At 38.7% G+C, this 23370-nt stretch overlaps 3 protein-coding genes across 4 annotated transcripts in view; 1 reads left to right on the forward strand and 2 right to left on the reverse strand.

The window, feature by feature from the left end:
* The window catches only part of LOC137646115 (ankyrin repeat domain-containing protein 54-like), a 69588-nt gene extending 60002 nt beyond the window's left edge, over positions 1–9586 (reverse strand). Inside the window, exons 1-2 of the mRNA XM_068379316.1 lie at positions 8743–9586; positions 213–387 (exon numbers count right to left, since the gene is read on the reverse strand). Coding sequence (XP_068235417.1) covers positions 213–387; positions 8743–9096 — 529 coding nt within the window. The 5' untranslated portion in view covers positions 9097–9586. The remainder of the gene's footprint in view (positions 1–212; positions 388–8742) is intronic.
* Positions 9587–9771: 185 nt separating this feature from the next.
* Naa80 (N-alpha-acetyltransferase 80) lies at positions 9772–20563 on the forward strand. 2 transcript variants are annotated; one of them, XM_068379318.1, is made up of 3 exons: positions 9772–9844; positions 14037–14179; positions 19082–20563. In XM_068379318.1, the coding sequence occupies exons 2-3, from the start codon at positions 14061–14063 to the stop codon at positions 19824–19826; spliced, it is 864 nt and encodes a 287-aa protein (XP_068235419.1). In that variant the 5' UTR covers positions 9772–9844; positions 14037–14060; the 3' UTR covers positions 19827–20563. The 2 variants fall into 2 exon arrangements, with proteins under 2 accessions (XP_068235419.1, XP_068235418.1); XM_068379317.1 differs by lacking the exon at positions 9772–9844 and adding an exon at positions 9893–10043.
* Positions 20564–21981: 1418 nt separating this feature from the next.
* LOC137646117 (corepressor interacting with RBPJ 1) overlaps positions 21982–23370 on the reverse strand; it is a 17019-nt gene continuing 15630 nt past the window's right edge. The window contains exon 5 of the mRNA XM_068379319.1: positions 21982–23370. Coding sequence (XP_068235420.1) covers positions 22762–23370 — 609 coding nt within the window. The 3' untranslated portion in view covers positions 21982–22761.

Raw genomic sequence — 23370 nt, forward strand, 5'->3', positions numbered from 1 at the left:
TATTAAGAACTTACAAAGTATTTATTGATAACAGCATTAACAAATATTTTTTATCAGTTTTCATTAGTTGAATCCATTTAAAGAATTTAAGCAAAAATATCCAACAATGAAATATTAACCATAGTAAAAAAAAAACCTTATTGTGAATACTAATAACATCAAAAGATGAGGTGTTAAAAGTGAAAACAAGAAATACTAGGAGAAAAACTTACAGTAAGCTTCATATCCACGACTGAGATACATTGAAGGTGACACATTGGCAAAAGTTAGCCCTGCAGGTGGATCAATATCATAAGAAGTTCCACCATTGTCTTCAGAATTGCTACTCTCATTAAAGGGAGGAAAATGTAATTGCAGCTGACTACCTTCAGGAATCTCTTTCATGGGCTGAAATGAACAAATTCCTTATAGTTTATGTACTGTATTATCATTTCTAGACAGAATTTTCTATTCTATCACATTGCTTACTTCAAGAGATAAATCTAAAGTGTCTCACATTATTAAATAGAAACTTATTCTTGCGGCTGCATATTTGAAAGCTCTAAAACCCAAAGATGAGGTGCATATTGTCCTCAATAACTATTTGTGACTAGTCTCATATTGACAAAATTTGGTGGTTGTTATATACAAAAGGTTTTTTAAATAATTTGAACATTGTCCTATTAACTTAATGAATCATAAGAAATATTTTAAGCATTATTTCACTAAAATAGTTTATGGAGGAATCCTATACAAACGTGCAATGCCCCTTATGAATTTTGCTGCTCTATTAATTTCCTTTTGTAATTTCCCTAAGCTCTCTCTCATGCATTAATTTCCCTAAGCTCTCTCTCTCTCATGCATTATGGTTGTTTTTTAGAGAAAAAGTGACATGAATCAATCCACTCCATCTTTTTTTTTTTTTTCAAAGGTAAATCTGGCAGTCTAAATATATTGAGAAGTCATAACTGTCTTCAATTCATCAGTCAAGTACCTAAAGTTATCCTTAGTTGCAGCAAAATGATAAATTTGGAAATAATTTGTATTTTTCCTAACTATTCAAACCTTGAGCAATTTACAGTGGATATTATTTGAGAAACCTGAAAACTAGCCAAAAGTCTTTTTAGCGAGGTATAACTACCCACCCCTAGTTAACAGGGGTTGGCAGACAAACTACCCCACTTACACACACACCAGTGAAATGCCTTCACTTTTCAATTGCAGGTAGGACTTTCTCTGGGATTAGGCGATGGCGGGACAGGTGTATGTAAAGAGCTCAAGGTTTGTATAGTAGGGAAAAATATTTCCAAATTTGTCATTTGTTCCGACATGAATACAACCCCTTTCACTCTTTACAGTGGAGCATCGCCCTTAGGGGGTTGAAAGTCCTAAACCAACCGTCTGATTTCTGACCAGTGATGAGATTCTGTGCTTTGCACGAGCTAAATGGAGACACCCTAACACCTGACTAACTCTCAGAATGTGTGAGAGAGCTAACGACCTAGGCAATTGGTGTGATTATGTTTGAACTAAGCATTGTGACTTGACCATGTAAGGAATTGTTTGGAGATGAACTCCACACTTAACCTCGCCATTGCCTGACTCGCCCTCGCCGGGAGGAAGGGACCGTAACAAATACATATCATATTTATATCTGCAGATAGAGGTCAGCTAGCATAGTTTCATGGGTGCTGTGCCCTGAGAGGGGAAAATGAAAGGAGAGAGGCTAGTCACTGTACCATTCATCCCAAACTAACAGCAAGACAAACATTGGTGAGGTGAATGCTGGGGAGTGCTGTAGAATATTGGCGAGGCAAACGCTGGTGAGGTGAGCCAGGCGAACTTTGGCGAGGCGACGCTGAGAACTGTAGAACGTTGGCGAAATGAACAACGGTGGGGTAAATTTGGAGAAGCGAACGTTGGCGAGTACTGCACAATACTGCGAGTGCCTTATTCCCTCCTACCAGAGGTGGTATTCATTTGCAAGGAGACTAATAAAGCCATGGTGAACTTGTAGAACAGGAGGTTCTTCCTTGTGAGAGGGAGAATCGTGAGGCGCAGGTCCCGAAGGGCCTGGCCTCATAAAACTCCATGAGTTTTGTTGTGCAGGCATAACTTAAAATTTATGTAGGCAACCCTAAAGAGTTATCACCTATAAGACTTGTAGATGGCAGAGGCAGCAACTGCAAGCAGTGGTAGGCATCATCACCTGTAGCAATGACCCTAAAGAGAAAAGCTAACGAGGCTCGTAGGGTCCTAGGGGCACGATGGGCAGCGACCGCAAACGTCGGCAGGACCAGGACCACTCTGGAGCGGGACGTCGTACTTGTGGACGTGAAGGGTGTTTATCACCAAGTTTTATTTAACTTCAAACAACCAAGTTTTTGCTTACTTACTCATTTAAATTAGAATCAAGTACATAAAATCCGTTGTATGATTTATTTATGCAGAATATTATTTTAGTTTAATTATCATTCTGGATTACCATTAACATTTGTTTTAAGTATTATGAGAGTAACGCAGGAAATGGAATAATCGAATGAGTGATTAACAATAGTTAAATATTTAATTGATTGAACATAATACATAAGTAATTAACCACCACAAGTGATAAGTCAGTGACCGAATTATCCTGACTCCAGGCATAATTAACACTATTGATTACTGGCCAAATCAGGTCAGTAGTAGGTTGGCCAGGGCACCAGCCACCCGTTGAGATACTAACGCTAGGGAGTTATGGGGTCCTTTGACTGGCCAGACAGTACTACATTGGATCCTTCTCTCTGGTTACGGTTCACTTTCTCCTTGCCTAAACATACACCGAATTGTCTGGCCTATTTTTTACAGAATTTTCCCTTGCCCTCATTCACCTGACAGCACTGAGTTTACCAAACAATTCTTCTTCACCCAAGGGGTTAACTACTGCACTGTAATTGTTCAGTGGCAACTTTCCTCTTGGTAAGGGTAGAAGAGACTCTTGAGTTATGGTAAGCAGCTCTTCTAGGAGAAGGACACTCCAAAATCAAACTATTTTCTCTAGTCTTGGGTAGTGCCATAGCCTCTGTACCACGGTCTTCCACTGTCTTGGGTTAGAGTTTTCTTGCTGGAGGGTACACTCGGGCATACTATTCTATTAAATTTCTCTTCCTCTTGTTTTGTTAAAGTTTTTCTAGTTTACATAGGAAATATTTATTTAGGTGTTGTTGCTGCACTTAAAATATTTTTTTCCTTTTCCTTTCCTCACTCTGCTATTTTCCCTGTTGGAGCCCTTGGGCTTATAGCATCCCGCTTTTCCAACTATGGTTGTAGCTTCGCAAGTAATAATAATAATAAGGGAAAGGAGTATACATCCTGGTGACTCCATGGTTGTTAGACTATGGTTGTAGCTTCGCAAGTAATAATAATAATAAGGGAAAGGAGTATACATCCTGGTGACTCCATGGTTGTTAGAAGGCATCTTTAAACATTGCCCACAGGTCCAGAAACAGGGGAGGTTCCTGTTCAACCACATGGCAAAAAGGCCAATCGCCAAAAAACCCCATCTGGCATAAAGCTTTTCTGCTACGGGAGGAAGTGGGGACCACTCTGGTCTTACAACCTGTCCCTCACGACTGAATATGTCCGCTAACACATTTCTCTTGCCTGTGATGTACCTTGCTCACAACTCAACGGTGTGAATCGTCCTTCAGATGTGGATCCGCTTGTTCACATAAGCCACTATGGTCGTGCTGTTGCTCATTAACACTACCGAGTGCCTCCTCAAATGTTCTTAGAATGCTTGCAAGCTTTTGAAGGCTGTTTGCATCTCGAGGACATTGATATGTAGATGCCTCACTTCCTCGGACACCAACCGCGAGGTGACCAGATCGTCCAGGTGGGAAGTACACCCCTCCTTCAATGCATCCAAGAAAAGATATAAATCTGGAGATGAGAAGTCGAGTGGAACTCCTCTGGTGAGGTTGTTCTCCTTGAGCCACTAGGTCAGATTGTCCCGGACCTACTGTGAAAATGGCACAGAATGGAATGGGGGACCCCATTGATCCTTCAGACACCACTGAAGCGATCTCTGGTGGAGACAACTGTGGGGAAAGAGCTTCTCCAACAAGGACAGATGGCCGTTTAGATATTGCCAGCACCAAACTGGTACATTTGTCTTGGACAGAAAGGGTCGCGCAACCTCCCTGAGCCTGCTGATGTGATCGTCTGATGAAAAATCTCTCGCTGCTGCCGAGTCTAACAGCATGCCTAAGCACTCTAACCTCTGCTTGGGTTTTGAAATTTGATATCACAGTTTAAACCAATCCCAAGATCATGGCAAAATGCGAGCATCCGATCTTAATCCCAAAGCAACTGCGTTTCCCAGGAGATCAGGATCAACCAATCATAGAGATACAACAGAAGACATATCATTCAGTGGAGATAGGTCAAAGACTGGAGCTATCATTATATACAACAGTCAATTCCCTATGTTCGGCAACATGTTCCATAAAAATAGACCTGAATTCTAAGTCAGTCATATTCTTTTTAATACCAATAAAATATTTACAGAAAGATGTCTATGCTAATTTCCATGGAAAGGTTGATTTCTTAAAGGGAACCACCTTACTTCTAGCTATATCGAGACTGCGTACCAATTGCTTTACCCGAAAACCATAAGGTTGAGGAAATTTTGGAAGCAACTCAAATTATCTACAATGACTAAAACAGGGTGAAGCAGCAGACTCCTCCCCATAAGTACAACTGTTTCATCTCCTGGACAGAACCAGGTACATAGTCACGGTCTGACGAAGGCCCAGGAAAGCCTATAGAAACGGGAAAATATTCCATTGGTATGCGATCTGCTGACACGAAACTATACCTCTAGTGCCACGGGTCAGGACAGAGGGTCAACCAAGCCTCCATGCCTGAACACAAGGGGAGCAAGGCCTACCGCCTCACATTTTTCGTCTACTAAGGCGTGCATGCGCTATAGTATGATGTTGAAGGGTACAATCCTCTCTTTTAAGAACCAGTCTACAAAGACGGGAGGCGGCAATGTCCAATGTCCAGAAAGGATGGGAGATGGAGGTTGTTGTAGCTCTATCCATCAGCCTTGGCACAGACTGTGTATAAGAAGGGACATCCCTGTACCGACCAGCCCTAGTTACCGGGGTGGCCAGGGTAGCCAGGAACCAGGCCATGGCCCCGGGGTAGCTGAGACACGGGCCAAATTCCTGGGGTGCCATGACACAGGGACAGGATACCAGGACTCAGCCCCGGGATAGCCGGGACGCAGGTCACAGCGCCAGGGTACCATGACACATGGCCAGGATACCAAGGGGTCTTGACACGTGGGGTACCGTCCACCCCTCCTAAAAGAGAGCGTGGTGTCAAGGTGAGCCCTTTCCCTGCAACTATGGCTGGCCTTGCTGGCCTTCTTTGACTTTTTCTTCAGCTGATGAGAATCGAAATCGGAGTCAGGGAAGGAGCAGGAGGAAGGAGGAAAAATACTTCCCCTTCTTCCTCTTCCTGGCTCTGCAAGCAGAACAGTCGAGGTCTGAGCGACTGCCGATGACAACACTACCCTGGGGGGAGAAACCATGTGAACAACACTGCAGTGCACTTTCACAGAGAAGGCACACTCACAAGGTCCCGCGATCTCTTAACGAGAGGGGGCCAGAGGCACAACCACTGACATTAAGGGAGGAGGAACAGACCCTGGACCCTTCGGCACAAGGGTTGGGGCAATGGACGCAAAAGGGGTGGGGAGAACTGCCAAAGGGTCGGGACAATGGACACAGGAGAAGGGGCGGGGAGAATTGGAACCGACAGGGATTGGGGTCACACCATGGACTTACCCTACCTTTTCCTTTGCCCTTGCTCTTACCTCTCTTACTGAGGGCAACCACATCTGACTAAACCACACAAGTCCCTGACACAGGAGGGTCCACACTATTTACTGTAGGGAAAGCTGTTTTTTGTATTAGAAATGTTGTCTAGAGTTGTTCTATAACTTTACCGGAACGTGATCTTGTGAGCCACAAGATCACGTTCCGGTAAAATTCTAAAACAACGCTAGTCAACATTTCTAATACGAAAAACAGCTTTCCCTACAGTAAATAGTGTGCTTTTACCGAATTTTACCTTTGTTTTCACTGCAAATAAGCCGTTTTACTGTTATAGATCCCCCTTCCTGACGGACACAAGTGGTAACCTGGGACTTCGAGTGAGTGAAAATAGTACAAAACATGCTTATTTAACACTTTTGAGATTTGTAAGTCCACAGAACCTAAAAAATCCACCTAACCTAACCTAGTAGTTCCCAGGTCACAGACCTAGCCGGGGGGGCAAGCCCACGAATCCCCCTTCCAGGTCATGTACCTATGACCCAGGACCCCCTTTCCAAGTAAATCACAAATAAATCCTTACATTATGATGAAGTAAATCACAAATAAATCCTTACATTATGATAAAGTAAATCACAAATAAATCCTTACATTATGATAAAGTAAATCACAAATAAATCCTTACATTATGATAAAGTAAATCACAAATAAATCCTTACATTATGATGAAGTAAATCACAAAAAAGTTCTGATCAGAATTGCACTTGGGACACTTTAACCTCTGGGGGATAACACAATGAGCTTTTAAAAAATTATTCACTGAACCAGGAGTACCATGATACCATGATACTTGGCTATTTTTTCGTAGATTTATTATGCGTTATAATGCATCAGTCGCTGAAGCCACAGCCGAGTCACTCGATCATAAAATTTCCCCCTAAGTACTGCTTCCTGCCTGACTGAAATAACACCCATTGGGCGGCACTCCGCTCGCCTATCAGCTGGTGGCAAAAGCTTGGAAATTTAGTGATGTTCGTACTTATGTTTTCGCTAATCCCACCAACCAACATTCAGATTCCCTTGTTAAAATCATAGTTCGTTGACACACGTCATGGAATTATGCCGAACCACTAATTTGTTATATATACAACCAAAGGTTAGGATAGGCAATATCTAGTCAAGATGTTTAGGATTACTAAGCCAGTATCAATTAGCCAACCCAAACTAAACTTTCTTTTCCATGCGCTTGTAGGCCTGCTTTTGTTGGCCGCATAATTTCAACTTTTTAACACCCAGCCACGACTCAAGATTGACCTAACCGAGCCTCCGAAGTCGGCCTTTCTAACGGTAACTGGCGTGATGGACAGACGTATGTCCTATAGTTTTTCTTTGATCTATGTGGTTGAATTTATTACTCGTATCGATCAGCTTGATGCTTTGAGGACAATCGTGTATAATTGGAGGAGCAATTGTCATAAAATATTCACATAAAGGTAATCCTGAGTAACATCTTTATTACAGTTTAGTTAAGATATAATTTAGAGTGCTGCCCATTGCTTTTATTGTGTAGGAGAGATTTTTTATTTTTTCATTTCGTTTTAGTTTGTGACCTGGAAAGGGGTCTGGGGGCTTGGCCCCAGCCAGGGCTTGTGACCTGGGAACTAATAGGTTAGGTTAGGTTAGGTGATTTTGTTAGGTTCTGGTGCCTTTTACAAATTTTGCGAGGGATTGTGACCTGTGAAGAGGGTCCAGGGACTTGCCAACAGCTAGGGGCTGTGACCTGGGAACTAATAGGTTAGGTTAGGTGGGTTTATGTTCTGTTGCCTTTTACAAATTTTGCTAGTGGTTACGACCTGTGAAGGGGATACCTACCCTCGGCTAGGGGTTGTGACCTAGGTACTAATAGGTTAGGTTAGGTGGGTATGTTAGGTTCTGTTACCTTTTACAAATTTTGCTAGGCGTTGTGACCTGGGAACTACTAGGTTAGGTTAGGTTGGTTTTTGCATAGCCAAAGTCCCAGGCTCCCACCTGTGTCTGTCGGGAAGGGAGGTTTCCAACGTGTTCATAAACAGTGTTCCTAGTAAGTAGAACGTTGGGACAAACAAGAAAAATTTCAGTTATTTGATATCGTATAAATGGCAAGCACAAAACTAGGGTTTTTTGGTGTTCCAACACGTTTCTTGTTGGCTGTTCTCGCATGTTTCCGACAATCATGTGCTGAGTGGTCATAGTATGTAGATTGTTGGGACAAGCATTTACAAAACTAGTGAATTCATTAATATTTCTTTTGGTTATAATTCCTCTGAAAAAAATAAAACAGCCGATTTCTGATGTTTTATACTCTTTATTTTCTGGCGATCCAAACCTTGTCCCAACAAACTACAAAGGCTACGCCAGCTTCACAATGAACCGGTTGAAGCGTTCGCCCTTCCCTTGGCAAACACAAATTTGTTTCCATCCCACTATTTCCAACGACCATACACTGTAAGAGCCGACTGGTAGGGGCCAGGGCTTCTGGCCCCGTACTCTTTCCAGTCGGATAACTGCTCGTTATAATTCAAATGACAGATTACAGCTCGTGAGGAAGTAATCTGCCTAATTAAAGGATGGTGGTTTGTATGTCGCATAAGAACAAATTACATTTAACACGGCTTCGACGAACAGTGCACAGGTAAATATATACCAAAGATAGAGGGGTGTGTGTGATGCTTATACTTCATGAGTTTTATGGACTACTTCGTATTAGATCTCTAAGTGTTTAAATACAAAGTCCATAGGCTACTTAGTTTTTCAAGTTCAAAGATGCAATATTATCACATAGAATAGAGCTATTCGGTAGAACTAATCCTTTGTAGTTTATAACTGTTTAAGCTAGCCTACCCTTAAAAAGCAATTTTATTGTAAGCACATAGCCATAATAAAAGTTAACCGCTCTTACCATCTTAAAAAAGGTTATGCTGCGTGGTACGTCGTTAACATTATTATTGCTGGTCCCCCGTTTGTCGCTGGAGTGGGACGGAGAGACATTATCAGCCGTCTCAGACAAACTCTTAATAGTGGACGATAGGCTGGATGCAGCCGCTGCAGCTAGACTCTTCAGTTCGGATGGAACGGGTGGAACGCTCACCAATTGGTGCTGTGGTGATAAATTGGGCGAATTTGCTGGTGCAATTTGCTCCACTGAAGGTGGATCTTCTGGTTGGGCCTCTTCCATCACCTCTCCGACAACACCAGCACTTTCTTCCAAGCTGCCGTTGCTACTGCTCTCGGTAGAGTCGATTCCTGAATCCATACTGACGGTGCTCTAACGTTTCCAGGGACACTTGATCTTTTAGAAGTTATTCCATCTCCATTATGCGTCTTGACACAAACGTCATTCACATCAGATTCATAAGTTGAGGCTTCGCCTTTGCAACGGCGCCTCTGTCTCTCTTAGTTTTTCCTTATTTTCACTAGTTTTTCTCTTTTCATCCACATCTGTTGTAGTACACTTTTATTTTCACTATTTCCTTCAGAAAAAAAGGAATTTTCTAACTGTTTGTGCACTATCTTCATAACAAAAGTCAGGAGACGGGCGAGACACGACCAGTTTCAGGTTCAGAGTCGAAGATTTTCCTCAGCTGGGCTTCTCTAATCTTATATATTTCTTTTATCTTGTCTTTTTCTTCAAACTCTGGAAAAGATAGCTTTTAATTTCTGTGCTCGTCACCGAAAAAGAATAAAAAAACTATCAGGAATGGCAAGAACGTCACAGACGCTCATCAGTCCAGCTGTTGTATGGGGCAACTCAATATCTCCGGCTTGAATTAAATTCTTCTTACTCATGTGATATCTTGCTATGATATATTATACTTCAAATATAAATTTATTCCAATATTTTACATAAATTATAATTATTCTAAACCATAAATATCAACTTTTAGTAGTCTGTGATTAATTATCATATTATTATCTATTATGTGACTCTGATCTACCCGATGTAAACAATGACTGTAACCTCGCTAAGTAGAATTTTATGCAAATAATGAACTATACTAATAGTAAGAGAAGGTTTATTGTCTTGTAGGATATTAAAAAAGTTTTGCAACTTTAACTGTACCCATTTGCTTACCAAGTATTACAGTATTCCTAATAGTATCCTATTTTGCCCGGCTGTAGAACGGGGTTGTTTTGGACCAGAATGTCTAGCCTAAATATAGCCTGGACGGATGAACTCCTTCTTAAGGATTTACTTTCTGAGTAAGTAAGATTATTATAATGCCAAGGAAATAAGAAATCTATCCATGGAGGAATTAATTTTATATGAGACTAAGTAAGATGATGTTGTCAAGAGCCTATAAAGATTCTCCCAGAAAACCTTAAATCAATCAATCAACCATCATCTAATTTATGGTACTTTCTGCTTACTAGTGATAACCTATAAAAATATTATATATTATATTGTGTTACTATGATTTATAAGTATGGTAAATACGAAAATCATACTTTAATCACTTGGAAATATTATTAATTGAATATTAATCAAGGGATAATACTCTAATTTGTCCCCAGATTCATAAACCATATATATTTTTAATTTTATTTTCATTTCTCGTTAATGTCAGTGAAATAACTCGTTTTTCACCTTCCCCGTTTATATATATATATATATATATATATATATATATATATATATATATATATATATATATATATATATATATATATATATATATATATAGAGAGAGAGAGAGAGAGAGAGAGAGAGAGAGAGAGAGAGAGAGAGAGAGAGAGAGAGAGAGAGAGAGAGAGACTTAGGATTTTGGGTGGGGTAATCCAAATTTGAATGTATTACATTAGTCAGAAAGAGGAAATAAGCATAAACAATACCACAGCATGTTAAAAAAATAGTGCATGTGTCGTTGAGAACAATCCAGCAAATAGGTATAGAATGCAAGTATTCAGAATGGATTATTACCGTGGTCCGTTTTAACTAATCCGATTTAATGCAACCTAGTTCATTGGTCCTTACCTTACCTTCACCTAACCTAACAGGAATTTTCACAAATTACAGAAAAAGGCCTAACCTAACCTAACCGACCTTATGCTGGTGTGACTGGCCCTTACCTGACAGAGTGCCATAAATCACAGAAAATATAAATTCTCACCAACTTAATGTTACACATTATGCGCCACCCGACGAAAGAGTCAATCCTACCTTCCCTTTACCATTGCACAGCTTAACATGTTCCTTACCATAAGTTTTGTTTGTTTGGCTTATGGCTGTACTAAGGTCAAGAAAATGTGAATTTTCACTAATTAGCAGAAAAAAAAATTTTGGGGCAGGGGAGTCATTCAAACAGTGGAAGGAATTACAGTACTTGATGTCTTGATTCCACATAGAAAAACTTTAAAATTCCCATACATCCCTTATGCATTTCTTACACACGAAAAAGGCTTTGTGAAACAAACCATATATGCTGGATAAAATTGGGAATCACAAAACATCTAGAGTATGTTTGCATAAAGAATTTTTAAAGATTTAATGAGTTCAAAATGTAAACTTGAGTTTTTCACAGGAAAATAGTTATTTGTCACTGGCCCTTTTGATATCGCCAATTTGACGCTGTCTTTTTTTTAACATCTTTTTTTGTCACTAAACTGTTTTGGTGATAATTAAGATTTTTATTAAATAATCATGTCTTATTTTGTATGTGAAGAGAGAATCTCTATGCCAATACTTTATTGGAAGATTTACATCATCAACTTCAGCCATCAGTAAATTGGTTTGCAGATACTTACGTTTAGAGGTCAGTGAGACAACGCAATAAGTGGCATTTGACACTTATTCTCCTACAAAATTATAGAATCAGAACAGCTGAACAATTACTGGTGCGAACCAAGCAGCCAGTCACGATAAAGCTGCACAGTAAAAGATATATGTAGAACTATGAATGAACTATCACGTTTTATGGAAGCTAATCAATGGTATTAGGAAAATAACATAAGTACATGATGCTTAAGATAAAGCTTTTAGGAGGTTAGGCCTATTTACAGATTAGATCTAGCCAGGTTAGGCCTATTTTAGAAATTAGATCTAGCTAAGATTAAACTACAGCAGAATTTTCAGAAAAAAATTATGTCATATTATTATCTTAAATGTTCTTCGACAAGGATGCGACTCATAAAAACTAATTGTTTAAAGTGTGGGTTAAATAAAGTGATGAGTTATAAAACCAGTGCTTAATGGGAGAGGATAATAGACTACAGAGTATTTATTCTACTGCAAGGAACTGAAAAGGGTATGCGATTATAGATTTTATAGACATGTTGAAAAATTTTGGTAGAATATATTGATTAATAAAGGATTAAAATTAGAGCATAGCTTTGTTATGCCAGTCAATCATAGAACTGTATTACCCTTTCCATGAAAAGGTTAGCCGCCCAGCCATGACCGCATAGAATATTACCCCAAGGTTAAGTTAGGGTAGTTTTAATTAAGGTAACACTATAACTGATGTAGAAATACTTACCCTCTGTCTAAAAATTATAGGTACACACCTGGAAAGCCCTGGTAGTTGAAACTGGAGGATAGATTGTATATAAACCTTTATATTGAACAAAAGGATGATCATTTATGTGCAAATTATCTGTCAGTACTGTATTGGTAACGATGTAAAAGTATTAGATAAGCCATGCTTCCCAGATTAGGAAAAACATTCATTATTGCTACCAGTTTTGTATAGTTACCTGGAGAGAGAGAGAGAGACTCTGTCAGCCTTTAAAATGGGTAATGAAAAACACCTTGGAAAGGAATCTTCTTTTATATACTTTAGCTTACTTCCACCAATCACCCTTTTGATTCCCATCAATACCTAAAAAAAAATATGTTTACAAAATATCTTATTGTCAACACTCTACAGGTATATATACACCAGTAACTTCACATACTCATCATTTCATTTGAATTATTCTTGGCTAAATACTGTACAGTGAACCCTCGTTTATCGCGGTAGATAGGTTCCAGACGCGGCCGCGATAGGTGAAAATCCGCGAAGTAGTGACACCATATTTACCTATTTATTCAACATGTATATTCAGACTTTTAAAACCTTCCCTTGTACGTAGTACTGTTAACAAACTACCCTTTAATGTACAGAACACTTAATGCATGTACTACAGTACCCTAAACTAAAACAGGCACAAATATTAAAGGCAATTTTATATCATGCGTTTCCTAAACATGCTAAAAAGCACGTTAAAAAATGGCAAACAATGTTTTGTTTACATTTATCTCTGATCATAATGAAGAAACAAACTGGAGGTAGAGTTTTGCTTATTACCCAGACATATTTCCCATACTATTCTCTTAGAACTACATCACATCTTCCTACTTTAGATATATATATATATATATATATATATATATATATATATATATATATATATATATATATATATATGTGTGTGTGTATATATATACAGTATATATATTTATATGTATACACATATACATATCTACATATATACATACATACATATATACATAAATACATGCATACATATATATATATATATATATATATATATATATATATATATATATATATATATATATATGTTACTGTATATATATGGGTTATGGATTATGGAAAAAATCCGCGAAGTGGTGAATCCGCGATGGTCGAACCGCGAAGTAGCGAGGGTTCACTGTATAGTTCTTTTCTGGGCTCGACCTGTGTCGCTCCGTGAAATGCTCCTTTTAGCACCATTTCTAAGGTATAAATACCGCTAATTATACCAGAGAAAAAAGTTGCAAGGAATGCCAGGAATATACCCAGCTCGCTCACCCTTATAGGGTGTTGGTATAGTAACTGGGGCGTGTTAAAACCACTATCAGAGGTCCTTTACCAATTAGTCTTCTCCTTCCTCAACATCCCCCGTTACTACGAGGTGCTGTTCTACATCCGACTACTGCCTGCTACTATGGCTACTGCCCCCCTCCCCCCCACCACCACTACCCACGCTCTCCCATCATTCCTTTCTTTTTTGTGTTTAGTGACGATGTTTGAGCTTCTAGAGACTTCTACTCCCAAGTTAATTATTGCAATTATCAATTTTGACGAGCTGAGGTAGCGACACATAAAAATATTTATTGCAATTATCAATTTTGACGAGCTGAGGTAGCGACACAAAAAATTTTATAATATTGTTAATTTTAGTCTATTTTATAAAACCTTTTTAAATTTTCAGGTTGTTAAATGGTAATCCATAAAAATGACAGGACCTGGTGAAGATGATGACACTGACTTGGTTATATTACATAGACATCCTCAGTATGCTGATGCGTGTATGGAAATCCTCAATGCAGAGTGGCCTCGAAGTACAGGATTAAGGTAACTAAACTCACCTCATGTTGTTTTCTTCCTAGATATTAATGGTATTCAGTTTCATTACTTTTTCTACCTTTTGCACCCAGTAGTTTCTCCCAACAAGGCTGAATTAAACTTTTTTTTTTTTTCACTGATGTATCCATTGTTCTCTTTACATGACAAGCCCTCTTTTTTACCATTTCCTTTTCTCTCCAAAAATTCCTCATTCTTAATTCTTCTTATTCCAAATCCATGTATAATATTTACTCTAATGTAGTACTGCACAAACAGTTTTACATACATCATGTCAAAAAATTTATTTCATTTTAGCTGAAGCTTTTCATTTAAGAATGAATAGTGCAGTACATGAATTGCAGGAAGTTTTATTGAAATATTAAAAATGATCTTTTCAGCATTAGATCTTTTTGGTGCAAAATGTTGATGAGCCTCTTAACAGTTTTGGTTTACAACAGCTTAAAAATGTCATGTAAAATTAGGTATTTTGTATTGGAAAATATACCACACTAGCATATTCAACTCAATTATTGAAGCTTTTTTTTATACTACTGTATACCTGTCCCAGTTTGAAAATAAATTCGGCTTTATTTAATATGGCTGCTGCTTCTGTCTTGAAAAGATTACGTCTTTTTGCCTCTCACCCTGTGTAGTGTACTTCCTATTTTCTGAAAGTAATAATTATAGTACTGATCTGATGTAGATCCTCTCTTAACAGCCATGCCTTGTAACATCTGCTTGGCTAACACATCCCACGGTTTGGTGATTGGTTCTCTCCCTGCATGGCTAAGTTTTGTAATTTCCTTAGTACTCCCAGTTTCATATTGACCTCTAGGTATGACTATTAGTGCCTTTTGGGTTAGCCTTTGGTTGTATATTTTCCTTTTTCTTGTTTCTAGGGGGCCAAGGCTGAATAAAGAATTTGCATTGACCCATTCCAATACACTTTGCATTAATATTATTGTTATTATAGATTAGTTTTAGAGAGACTTCAGACATATTTTAAGATTTTCATAAGGCTCGTCCCAAGGATTTCCAGGAGAGGTGAAAACTAGAGCAAATTAAAGTTGAAGAAGTTAAATAGCTACTGTATATGGGCAGAGATACGAGGGTATGGATGAAAAGTAACCTCCTCTTAATTATCACTCGACGCGCTTCGTGTAAAGAGGGCATGGAGGTCCTAAGTGCATTGGTTCTGGGTTCTGGCCACAAAACTAAGAGACCTTCCAACCCCCGGTCTGGGTTATTACATAAGAGTGACCGTGCAACTTGCCTATATCTCTATTGGAGATACCCATGCGGAGCATCTTCAAGGAAAGGTGGTCGAGAAGATTCTGCCAGCATGAGCTGGAAGTACTGTCTTGGACAAAAATTATCAAGTGCTGCCATGTCTATCACCATGCCCAGATATTTACTGTACACCTGTGCACGAGTGTGAGATTAGACTTCTCTCAATTTATCATGATTCTAACCAAAGGCAAGAAGACAAGCTCGATTTTTAGAAACTGCCTCTTTGTGTCCAGATCAACTAATCATCAAGATACATCCATAGAACTCCTTAATTGGACGTCGTTCGGTTCGGCCTTCTATAAGAAAAAAGTAATTTCTCCAGGACCGAGAAGGAACGGGCATGGGTTGACGGTGATTCCTGCCTATCAGAGTCCCTAACTCCTGCTTCACACTCCCTCATCTGGTCATCATTGCTGCTTCATCTCATCATCATCATTTTGTCCGTACTGTGTTTCTGTGCCGATCCAGCACTTGTAGCCTTCTACAATTATGATCCAGAGATTTGCTCCTTTTACGGGCTGCAAACGCATTAGAGCCTGTGGTCTGCCTTGATACAGATCAATCTAACATCATCAATAGAAGTATCCAATACAAGTGGGGCCAAGTTGCCACCAGTATAAACACCCAAGTAAACACCTGGGGAGCAGTAAACAACCTAAAACACAATGTCTTGAACTGGTACACAGTACTTTCAAGAGGACTGATGAATGGGTACAGTACTTGGAGGTATGAATCCTTAAGAGCCACTGAAAGCATGAATCTCCTTTTCTGATGAAACTCAGTACTACCGACCATATTTCCATCCTGAATTTTGTTTGTTGAACAAACTAGTCCCGAGTAGTGAAGTCAATTGATCAGTCTATTTTATGGGCTGCCCAGCGGCAAGAGCCCGTGCCTTACATAAGGTAAGGCAATCTATACAGACAGATCAGTCAACAGCTCCTAATTCACTTCTCCAACAGGAAGTGACTCTAGAAACCTGGAGAGCTGTCTCTAACGACCTTGACCGGATTATTCTCCAACATCCCTTTCACCTCTGCCTGCAATGTCAGGGCTTTAGGTGATGTTGGATGATTGTTCGTGAACACTACTGTATTGGTTTGCAAGATTGGGGACCCCTTGGTCTCAAAGGGCACTCACTACTTAAGATTTGTAGCAGCTGGAGAGAGAAAATGCTGACTTCAGCATCCTCCTCCTACCTCCCATCCAAATTAGGGTTCTCAAAAAGGCTATGTATGCATAAAATCCCTTCGAGTGGAAGACGTCACAGGTAATCCTAACTGAAGTCTAGGGAAGGGTGCAGCAACCCTCTTTACCTGCAGGCATGGCTGCAGACACCCTCAAAGAACCCCAGAAATCTTGAAAGAGAATGTGTAATGGATCAGGGGTCAGCCAAAGGAGAGATGTGGCTGCTCACACCAATTTGTTTTTCAGCATTAGAGCTGTTTCTGGACCAGCTTGCTTTAAGAATCAGGATACCCGGGCATCCCTCCTCTTCAAAACCCAATTAGTCAACTAGTTCCCTGCCTGGTGTGCCAAAAAGCTCACGGCCTTCCCACTAGACAGCATGAGACTCCTGTTCTTTTCCAAAGACTCAACGAGTTTATAGCCCCGTTGTCTTTGAGAAATACGTCACATCTACTGATTACTGGTCAAGCCACAAGAGTGCATGGTAGGTCATAGCAGAAACCTTCATTGCCGCCGACTCAGTAGGCTACAAAGGGCATACCTTCTGACTTGAGTCTCTCTAAGGGGAGCAACCTACTCCTTATAGACACTGAAGTCAAACTGAAGTGATGATATGTTAGAATCTGGCACATGGAATCTTTACTGCCTCAAGAGTGTGGTAGACAGGATCTTGTTTGACTGAATGTAAATGAGTGAGTTCTCAGATCAACAGAGCTGATCGTCAATTTAATCCAGGGCCAAATTAACCAAATCCTACCGTGGTTGCTCCAGAGAAAGCCTCGACCCTTGAGGTGCACCAAAATGCTGATCAGAGACCAAGGTCCTACCTGAAGTTGGTGCCATGGTTGCCTCACCTAGTTCATAGTTCATTGCACTTATGAACGAGTGCATAAGATTCCATAAAGGAACACTTTGACTCTGGGTTCTCTGTTTCTGTTGGTATTGGCCTGCTGGGCAAGAGAATGCAGAGTACCCTTATACCTTGCAGGGTTATAGGGTTCAGCAGGCTGCTCCAGATATACTCACCCCACGCCCACCCATGAAAACGAGCATTGTAACCTTGAGAACTGAACCTGCAACATAATTGTGGGCTGATGACAAACTAGGTTGGCATTCATGAGAGGGAGGAAGATCTCTAGTATCCATCAAGGGAAACAAGAAATACCACATACTCTTCCCCCGTTGATCGAGGTGTAGAGTCGGCCTAGTCCACTCAACCACCAGATTGTGGCTGTCAGCTGCTTGCTTGCAACCACAAGGCGCAATTCTCTTAATTCAGGATACAGTAGTATACCAGGTGGAGAAGGGAGCATCAGTCCCCCATCCTGGTAGGAAAAAGTAAAGGAGGACACCAGTGCTCCTCTAGAACATAACCGACAGGACTGCATGGGCATGTGGACCTCTGTCCTGCCTGGGTGCCAGGGTAGCTTGATCAGCAACTGCAATTGTTGTCAGCTGTCTGCACAGCAGCAGAAGGGGTGGTGATCATTGGGAGAATTCCACATGCCACCAAAACCTGAAAAACTTGCCAATACAGATCCAATTTCTCCCCACTCCCAGCAGGTTAACTCAATGAGGAGGGAAAAGAGCTATAAAAGTTTTTTTCGGCATTATCTTGGTTGTTGCTAAGGATGACGCTGGAAAGACTTAGCCTTTTTCCTCCTCAAAGCATAAGCCTGCCACAATCTACCTTGGTACATGGGAATAACTCCAAACCAGCATACCTCCTACAAGAAGTGGAGAGTGAGTTTACTTGTTTCAATGGTTCTGTCTTGCCATAAACCGGTTGCTGAGACCACCCTTTCTCCCGCATTCATGATATTGACTGACCTTTATCACAAGTCAAATCCAAAATCTTCCACTCTCTGCAAGAAAAGAGAAGAATAAAAGCCCTTAGATATGAGGCAACATTAAATTCCTACTCGTTATGGTCGAAGATAAAAGTGGGTAGTCTTTGACAAGCCCCACTTGTCATTAAGTACCTCGTTAACTAATTCAAGGGCCCTTCCAGCTTTGCAGAAGATATTTCCTAAAGAACAAAAGGTTTGTACCTGTATATAAATAGGAAAAAAAATTACTTCTCATACAGAGATTTGTATTAAAGGCTAGTCCATAATAGATATCCAACTAAATCTAATATATGCCACAATAATGTACAGTAATATTTAATCAAATAAATCTGATACAAAATTGTCTGAAAGCAAAAACTGTAATTTAAATTTTTCGTTTTATATAAAATCATATCATTTAATGCATTAAAAATCTGTGAATAAAACTGCTGCTACACTGTATTTGATTTCACTATATTTAATCCTATTTCCAAGTTAAAGGGAAATATCTAAGTTCTTTTCTCAAAATTGCATAATGCAAACTTTTTTCTTACTTTCATACTTCATTATGTATATCACAGTAATACTCAATATTTTTCAACAGGTTGAGAAGCTTACGATCTTCCTGCGATCAATTTCCAACTTCTCTTGTTCTACTCAGAGGTAAAAATTCCAAAAAGGAAGAAGTGGTAGGACATGCTAAAGTTAATGTCCTACCAAGAGAGGAAAATGCTGCCTGGATAGAGTCCGTAATCATCAGGAACGACTTGCGAGGAAAAGGGTATGGTCGGATCTTAATGACAAAAACCGAAGAATTTTCTAAAGCATGTGGATTCACCATGGCATATCTTTCAACGCATGACCAGCAAAAATTTTATGCTAAACTTGGATATGAATTTTGTCCCCCAGTTTGTATATATGGAGGTTCTGTAAATAGAAATATCATCCCTAAGGAGTTTATGCTTCCTCAAACGCCTAAAGAAGTGCTATCAGTATCCAAAGCAAGTGAACTGTGTCGGATGTTATCTACTCAGTGCTCTACAACTGAAAAGAAAGCAATTTTGAATAATAATCCTTCTGACGAACAAAATAAATGTTTAGTTCAGAACAGTCAAATATCACCCAATGTGCCAAATTCTGTTCCTGCTGCTACCTCAGCAATATCACCCAATGTGCCAAATTCTGTTCCTTCTCCCTCTTCAATTAAATCATCCCACGCTGCTTTGGGACCACCGCCCCCTCCTCCTCCTCCACCCCCAGCATCATCTAAATTATCAAAAAATGACATCCATAAACTGGATGTTAACACCACCTCAAAAATGTATATGAGGAAGAGTTTAATAAAGTAATTTTACAATTGAAATACTGTAGTTTCTTGATGCCATATCATTTAGCATACATAAATTCACTACAAATTTATATTTACAGTATATAAACTTGGACTCACAGCTTTTTGTATTATAATTTTTATTTGTTGCTATCTCTAAGTAGCTTGATATTCAACAGGTTGGCTGTTTAACAGAGAGAGAATATTTTATCTTGTTAAAATACTACATTTATCATGCAAATTACAGAAATGTTCCAGGAATCTTGGTATTCAATGATGGGGGAACTTAATCATTATTATAAGGTTAAGGGTGGAAACTAATACTGAAATTTTTTTCCTTGACCATAAATATGTGAATTTCCCTTATGTTGATTCATCGATTATAAAAATCTGTTGTAAGAAAAGTTGGAAGACCCAGGCCTACATGGCTGAGGACTGTGAAGCATGAAGTAGGAGATGGTGAATGGAGAAGCATTGAATTAAAAGTTCAAGATAGAGACTAGCAAAATCTAACCAAGGCCCTTTGCATCAATAGATGTAGGAGATGATGATGATGAGGAGGAGGAAGTAAGAAAGTCAATTAAGACCATTATGTGTACAGTACTATAAGTTTATTTCATCGATAATTTTTCTATTTCATAATCAAATCTTTTTATACCTTTAAGACTTTTTAAATTCAATGCTCATGAAACTAAAAACCCAGATTTCAAATGTATGACACTTATCCCAAAAAATGTTTTATTCATAGTGCCATTGAGGATGTACAGAATATTCTTACATAAAGTGCTTCTACTAAACAAATGTAATTTTTTCTGGAGATTTCACTTTCCTTAGTTTTCATATAACCATTACTTTACAGATTTTGAAGGGCTCTTGCTGCTATTATAGTTACCTGATGAGTGTCAGGAGTTAATGCTTACATCACATATATTTATATGGTTTCCTAAAGTCCAATTTATGACTCTGCAGTTGTCTGAAGTCTCAGTATTTGGTAGACTTGTACATTTGTCTCTACCACAAGAATGAGTATACTGTACCATACCTAAAACCAACTGTAAGAACACGCCTGCCCAACAAAGCGTTAACTGCAGGTCAAATATGCTTCAATACACCATGCAAACTTATACTGCTATCAAAAACAAACTGAGAAGGCTTGTATATGCACTCACTTTATTAAAGAAAAAATGGGAATTTGAAGTTGATCACTAGCACCAGTCATGAAAATTATTTTATATCACTAGAACAGTTAAGACAAGACAAAAGGTAAGGAAATACCAAGTAGAGTATACTCCTAATAGCAGACATGTTCATCCTGCAGAACAACTAAAAGCCTTTCATACCCCACTATCTTTCAGCTGACTGGTCATCTTATTACCAATAATGCATGAGTATACGGTTTGTCTCATACACAACTGCACAGGAATACACCAATATATGCAGAATCATAAAATAAATTAGAACAATGGCAAATAAGTATGTTACAGCATACAATTTCCACTGTAAATACATGTAAAATATTAGTACAGTTAACTAACAAGAAATTAAGTTCATAATAAATAACATGTGCAAGAATACTGTAACTAGGTTCTGCTATATATTGAAAAAACCGTCAGTACCAAGCTTTGAAAATATCCTGGCAACAATAACTAAGAATGCTGCAATAAAAGATGAATCTTTATCTTTAGATAGATAAAGATAGAGACGACTGGCGAAACTTAACCAAGGCCCTTTACGTCAATAGGCGCAGGAGGAGCTGATGATGATGAAATGATGAATAGCTTATGTATCATTTAGAAATCTACATTTCTAAGTTTTGATATTCACCATGGGGGAAAAAAACTGAGAAATTATGGGGTGTAGCAGTAGTGTTACAATTAAAACTGTAGTAGTTCAAAATGGTTCTTTTTCTCTCCCCGTGAGTGTAAGCAGGTACTTAATATGCCAGAATGACCAATAACAAGAATAAGAGTTTTCAGATGATAAGTAATGGATGTAAGTAGATGATAAACCATACTTGAGAGAAGTATGGTGCTACCAGCTACAAAAAAAAATAGAAGATATAGATTTTTATGCAACTTTCAACTTATAGCAACAGTTAAATTTTCTGAGTAAATTGATTTGTGCCAAAACATATACCTGTAACATTTTTAGGTTGTATTTCTGGACAAACTACAGTAGAAGTAATGTAAGCATCTTAGATTTTCTACTACGGTGCTATTTATATTCATATATTTACTCTCTCATGATGTTAAAAAATATGAAAGGATTGCAAATAGTTTTGTATAATCAAATTATATAAACAAACTGAAATTATTGAAGAATTCAGTACTTAAATATAACGGCTACAAAAATTATGCAATGATTAAATTTTCTATATTTTGAAATTAATGTATATCTATATTTCTAGGTCTAAATGTGTACAAAGTTAACAAAAGAAAAAAATGAGTATTTGTATTTCAATTCACTCAATTTATTCATAACTTGAAGAGAGCAACTTTGTCTCAAACTCTTAGTTCTCCCTTTACAAAGGGGCCCCTCAGTTTAACTGTACTGGGGCTTTAACACTGGGACCAAGAGCCATTAAGCACTATATGTACCCATATATACAAGCATATACATTTATATGACTACATATGAATTTATAAATGGGTTATAAGATGAAAATATATCTAAAAGCTAACTATAATAAACTGAAAAAGTACTTGTGCAGTCTTAAAAGTCCCAAAGAACAAACCAATTATATACATTTATATATCACTGAATTTGATTACCCCCAAAAATTGTTTATTTCTATCACCCAACTTCCGTCCAGGCTCTTCTCATTTACATTCTCATTCATGTCTCTCCATTACAATACAACATTAAGAAATAAAGCCATATATTTCATAATACAATACAATCAATTAGATATATACATTTCAACGCGAAAGCAACTCCTCCACCAGCAAAGTCTTCTTTCACCTGCTCCTCTCTCTATCTCTACTCCTACTTCCATCTCTTTCTCGACTTCTGTGTCTCTCCCTGCTCCTTCCTCTTCTTTGGCTTTCACCACTTCTGTCCCTACTGCCACTCCTCTTTTCTTTATGTCTCCCATCATTACTTCTATGCCTGACACTACCTTCATCATCATCATCATCATTTCTCTTCTTCCCATTGCACTCCCCTTCCTTGCTCATATCTCTTCTTTCTGAAGTGTCCCAAAAATCACACGCTCTGTTTCTTTTTGTGAAGCTACTTCCAGGTTGCCTAAACCTAGCATTATCTTCACTCTCATGCTTCCTACTTTTAAATCTATTTTTACTATCAGCCTCATCTTCCTCATCCTTTCTTTTGCATCCTCTTTGGCTTTCCTCCATTGAATACCTTTCCTGTTTGATACCGTTTTGCCAATCTGGTCTTTTGTCATATTTTTTGGCATGTCCCTTAGAAAAATTAGCTCTACTTTCCTCCCAAGTATGCTTTTCTTTATTTCTATTTTCATCTGGGGACTGCTTCTCCTGTTTAATTTTGGGCTTATCAAATCTTCCAAAAGGGTCATCAGCACCTACAAAATCAACCTTTAGCCC

This window comes from Palaemon carinicauda, chromosome 8 (genome assembly GCF_036898095.1).
Source record: "Palaemon carinicauda isolate YSFRI2023 chromosome 8, ASM3689809v2, whole genome shotgun sequence".
NCBI classification, from domain to species: domain Eukaryota; kingdom Metazoa; phylum Arthropoda; class Malacostraca; order Decapoda; family Palaemonidae; genus Palaemon; species Palaemon carinicauda.

Bases quoted from the DNA above. Each gene is read 5' to 3' on its own strand.
- Naa80 (XM_068379318.1), top strand. From the start codon at position 14,061: ATGACAGGACCTGGTGAAGATGATGACACTGACTTGGTTATATTACAT. The intron at 14,180-19,081 runs GTAACTAAACTC...ATTTTTCAACAG, and splicing joins CCTCGAAGTACAGGATTAAG to GTTGAGAAGCTTACGATCTT.